The 5,688-nt window shown below is 28.0% G+C and overlaps 1 protein-coding gene across 1 annotated transcript in view; it reads left to right on the top strand.

The window, feature by feature from the left end:
• The first annotated feature begins 524 nt into the window (after positions 1-524).
• Positions 525-5,688, top strand: part of LOC103311893 (zinc finger MYM-type protein 1-like) — a 20,112-nt gene continuing 14,948 nt past the window's right edge. The window contains exons 1-4 of the mRNA XM_008191727.1: positions 525-795; positions 861-1,825; positions 1,896-2,335; positions 2,539-2,758. Of these exons, the coding sequence (XP_008189949.1) occupies positions 525-795; positions 861-1,825; positions 1,896-2,335; positions 2,539-2,758 (1,896 nt within the window). The remainder of the gene's footprint in view (positions 796-860; positions 1,826-1,895; positions 2,336-2,538; positions 2,759-5,688) is intronic.

Here is a 5,688-nt window from a genome sequence, read left to right on the forward strand (position 1 = left end):
TCAAAAATAGACAGCACCCTATTGAAACTAGTGAACGAAAATTTAGCTATAACGTACGTATGTAAGACGGAGACAACACATGCGGGTGCGACGTCCTCTTAAAGTAAACAAAAGTTGATATTTTATTAACACGTTAACCGTCATATGCTCATCGGCGATCACACCTACTATATGGTTTATCAGCACTTTTAACATATTTTTCTATGTTATTCATAATTTGAGTATATTATAATACCCACCTATTTTCAATTTTTAAAAGAATAATAAAAAAATATTAATAACATATCAAAATAATTGTAAATATTCCAATAAATTAAAACAGAAAAGTAAATAATTTAAAACCATATTTATTTTTGGTCACCAGCAGTCATGTCACACAAAACATGACTCATGTGTTGTGGTAATAATGATGCACTTTGGGCGCTGGTGGCACAAAAGTAGTTGAGAATATCAGATGACCGCCATCGGGCTTTGATGGTGACGTAATAAAAAATAAATTTTCAGAGAGTCACATATCAAGTTCAATGAAACGTTTGTTAAGACAGTCAATTTTACCAATAATTCCCTCATTGCAATCTCGTAAAAAAGAACAAGTGTTCAAAAATCGTGAAATTGTGAAACAATTAATTGATATTACGTTATACTTAGGTAGACACGGATTGGCGTTTCGTGGACATCGTGAAGGATGGGACGAACAACGTAAAGGAAACTTTAAAGATCTTATTATACTTATTTCCAAATATTCACCTATTATGGCTCAGTATATTACCGAAATTAAAATACAAAAATACCCAAGTGAATGTTCACTTATCTTTGGAGGAAACAAAATTTATCAATTGATACAATTTCTAAATGTATAGCAACATTCATAGATGAAGAAATATTTGATGCTCGGTTTTTCAGCATATCAATCGATAGTACTTTTGACATATCGAGAAAAGAACAAGTTTCCTTTGTCATTAGATATGTTCAAAACGATACTGTCAAGGAACGGTTTGTTGCTTTAAAAGAATCTCCGAACACACGAGGGGTGGATTTAGCTGAACTTTTCTATAGTGTCTGTACTGATCACAATCTGGATTGGAAACATTATTTAATCGGGCAACCTTATGATGGAGCAGCAAGTATGCGTGGACAGTATACTGGTTTACAATCAATTATTAACGAACAAAATACAAATGCAGTGTATATATGGTGCTGGGCCCATAGATTAAACCTAGTTGCAATTGATGCTGTTTCCTCGGGTAACAATGCTATGGATTTATTTGGAAATTTGGAACAAATTTTTGATTTTGTATGTTCGAGCAAAAAAAGAGTATCTTTATATGAAAAAAATCAAAAAACAATCAATCCAAAATTAGCAATAAGAAGATTTAAAAGAGTTACTACTACACGTTGGATGTCACATTACTATGCATTATGCACTGTACTCAAAACATTTAATACTTTGATTGAAACACTTCAAGTTATTAGAGATACAGAAGGGCCAGGGGACAGACGACGTGGCATCACTGCCGGTGGTTTACTAAAATACTTTACATCGGAAATATTTTTGTTAACAGCTTATAGCTTTGAAAATATGTTCAAAATTTTAGATAAAACATCTCAACACTTGCAAAGTCCAGATTTTGACATTTACTGCGCTACCATGTTAATAGAAGACAATTTGAAATACTTAAATAAACTTCGAACAGATGAATTATTTAATGAAATCTCTGATCAAACAAAAAAGTTCATTATAGATAGTGATTACGAGTTTGAACCTTTACCTCAACATAGATCTCGTAAGCGAAAACAAATGGCTGATGAAAACGCAATAGATGAAGTAATAATTCTCCCTATACAACATTTCAAAGTTAACATACTTTTCAGCTCTGGACTGTATAATAACTCAGTTAACAGAAAGGCTCATTGGTAACAATAATACTTCATCAAATATCTCAAAAAGTCCTGATAAATCTACCCTTGGTTTATTAAAAGATATTAGTCTTTTGTCTAAGAAAAGGTTGAATGAAGTAAAACAAAATATTAAAAATCTTCCAGTAGATGCTTTTGATGTTTTTGGAAAAATTTATTCAAAATTTGTTCAACCAGATAATGCTAGACATGAGTATAAAGAATTTTGTAACTATTTTGAATTATTGGAAAAATGTGAAAGCTTGCCAAATATGCTTCATGATAACAGAGATACTGCAGTTTGTTTTGAAGATTCTGATATAAATCAAGAAGAGGATTTTGATTCAGAAAATGACAAATATTTAATATCAAACAAAGAAGATGATGATGCATCAGAAAAAAACATAAAAAATCATGGAAGTCTTAGTTTAATATACAGGTATAATAAATATTTTATAAAATATATAAATTTAAAAATAAATATAAATACATTAATAATATTAAAAATATATTAATTTATTTTATCCAAATTGAAATATTTTCAAAGAATAGTTTGTTAATTGGTTAATATTATATTAACTGCTATGTATAGGTATTTGATTATTTGAATATTTCCTAAATAAAATAAACTTTTTGTTTCAGATTATTTTGCAATCACGGTTCTCTTAAAATTATGTTTCCAACTTTATTTACCATGTATAAAATTGCATTAACATTACCAGTGGGAAGTGTAGAGACAGAAAGAAGTTTTTCCAAACTTAAAATTGTTAAAAACAGACTTCGTTCTACCATGTCCAATGACAGACTAGAAGCACTGATGAGGATAAATTGTGATCAAGATATTGATATTGATTACACATGTGTAATTGATAAATTTAGTCTAAAATCTTCATTGTTGATTAAAAATCTTACATTTTAATTTTAATAACTAAGGTGTATGTTATTACTTATATTTCATGAATAAACTAACAGTCAAACTCAAAACAGTCATGTCTGTATTATTAATATGTAGTATTATAGTATAACGTATGGTATAACTGGTTATTAAAGAATATTATGTTACCACAACCGCACAATGTATTATAAAAATAACATTGAGGAATGAGGATTAGAATAAGGTAAGCTGTTTCACAAGATTTTTTAATATTTTTATTTTGAAGGTTTTAATAAATTTAAAAAATATAATGTCCGTTACATATTGGTATGAATGTATAATATCTCTTTAAAAATGAATACACCTTATTCTGACAAAACACAGATTATATTGGTTGGTACCTTAATATTTACTAATATTATCAATTAAAATATGATAAAATTAAAATGTATAAAATAATATAATTTGGAGATTGTGAGTTGTGGGTGGGTGGTTGGTTAAAATTTTTTCTCTCTACACCTGAAAAATATAACTTGGGCGCCACTGTGGCAAGATGTAGGTATATTATACATAGCCATAAAATAAAGCCATAAAATACCTATTTTATAGTTTCATTACAAACTTATAATATACAAATATTGGTAAAAAGCGGGGGGGGCTTGGCCCCCTCCCCACCCCCTCCCCTGTGGGCGCCCTGGATCACGAGACATTTCTTAAACAATAAAATAAGCTATAATAAAATACCATCGTCGTTGTCGTAGACGAGTTCCTGGGAAAATAAAAATATTATTTTGCTAAAAATAAACGAATACAAAATCCACAATTTCAAGATTTTGAAGTGATAGATAACATTTTAAATATTATGTACCTAATTTTACAAAATCAAAATAAATATTCAACATAATTTTGCAGCCCTAACGGCCGCATGGTTACCAGTGCCTTAAATCCGCCCCTGTATCCAATAATGATCTATCAATCGGGTTCATACATAAAAAATATTTTTTGTACAATTATCAGTGGCGTCATTTGTGGTGGGGGGGGGGCAAGGTGGGCATTTGCCCCTGTCTGATTTTAAAAGCAGCCCAATGGGCCGGTGTCCGGTTTTTGCCATTTAACCATTATTATATTTTATTAGTGCAAAAACATGATTATTTTTATAATATTTTCAGAAAATATTTTACAGTAACTGAAGGGCTTGCTGCAACAACCACATAAATCCACTTTTTGAAATTTTCCAGGGCAAAGAAAATTCTTTTTTTAGGCTAAATACTTGTTAAAAATAATTTTATTTTAGTTTGTTTATTATTCTTTGTATAATTATTCACAATATTTTAAACTTTGAACAGAAAAAAAAAAAAAAATTAGGGGTATTATTTGTTTGCCAAAGTGGAGGGGAGCATGGATTTATCTGGTTGTTGCGCTTAAGTGTATTAGTTTTAATATTATTACTTAATTTATTTATTTATATATCCAATATCAGTAGCATTTTTAATGTTATTCTTATTTATAATTATTAATCATCATATTAAGCCTTCAAATAAGGAATAGTAGGACATATCTGACATAACATTTTGTATAAAAACATTTTATACATAAAACCTATTATTATTGTTTTGTAAATTATGTCTTAAATTAGCACTTTAATAATTTATTTCTTAATTTATTATTGATATATTACCTTCCTTATATAATATAATACTCAAGTAGTGATAACAATAAATAACAATAAAAAATATTTATTTCATACAAATAATAACAAAAAAATATAGCAATAAAATAATAAGGTACTTTTCTTTCTTATTTAAATACCTTAACAATTTTATTAATAACATTTCAATATAGTTTATATAATAGTATAAAATGAAATACAATATTTTAGTATACCTAACTTTGGTAAAATGTATTGTGTTATCACAAAAATAAGAATATGTTTCCTCTAAATACAAATAAAAAACAAAAAAATATAGTAATAAAATAATAAGATATCTTCCTTTCTTAATTAAATTAATAAAAAATTAATCACATGACAATAGTATATAGAACAGTATAAATTAAAATATAATACTTTGTAACATTTCTTTTCCATATCAGTGGATTACTTGACCTTTTTTTGCCCTTTCTAATATAACTTTCTTGTTCATTGTTCTCTGTATTGTCCTCTACTGCATCTAAATTATTATTTTCCCTATTACCTTCACTGTTCAAGTAAGTGGATTTCGCTCTGCTGTACAGTAGGTTACAAGTGGGTCACTGTATAATGGATGGTATTAAATTTGAATTCAATGATATAATATCATTGTATAAGAAAAACGATTCTGAGCGGAGACGGTATGTCAGTCTAGGTATAAGACATAATATTATATTATAGTCTATAGTATTTTAAAAAAATTGATCTATAATAGGTACATATAATAAATTCCAAATTAATCATATCATAATATCTATTAGGTACTTATAACGCGATATACATCAACAAAAAACCGTGGTACTATCATAGATATATAATAGTATACTTTAGAAGTTTCAAGTACCCGCACGAATAATATTATACAATCACAACAAAATAATTAAAATAGTTATCCTAGGTTTTTAATATGTAATTTCGTCCAAATTTGTACTTAAAATGACTATAAAAATAAACTGGGTAAATGTATTTTTTAGATTTTTTGGTAACAGAATTAATAACTTACGTGGAATCTTGTTTTAAATTTTCAATTCTTAGATACAAAAAGGTGGGTAAGTGGATGTCGCTCTGCTGTACAGTAGGTTAGAAGTGGGTCACTGTATAATGGACAGTATTAAATTTGAATTCAATGATATAATATCACTGTATAAGAAAAACAATTCTGAGCGGAGACGGTATATCAGTCTATGTATTAGACATATAATATATACTTTCTATGGTATTTAAAAAAAAA

The sequence above is a fragment of the Acyrthosiphon pisum genome, chromosome A2 (genome assembly GCF_005508785.2).
Source record: "Acyrthosiphon pisum isolate AL4f chromosome A2, pea_aphid_22Mar2018_4r6ur, whole genome shotgun sequence".
Classification (NCBI taxonomy): Eukaryota; Metazoa; Arthropoda; class Insecta; order Hemiptera; family Aphididae; genus Acyrthosiphon; species Acyrthosiphon pisum.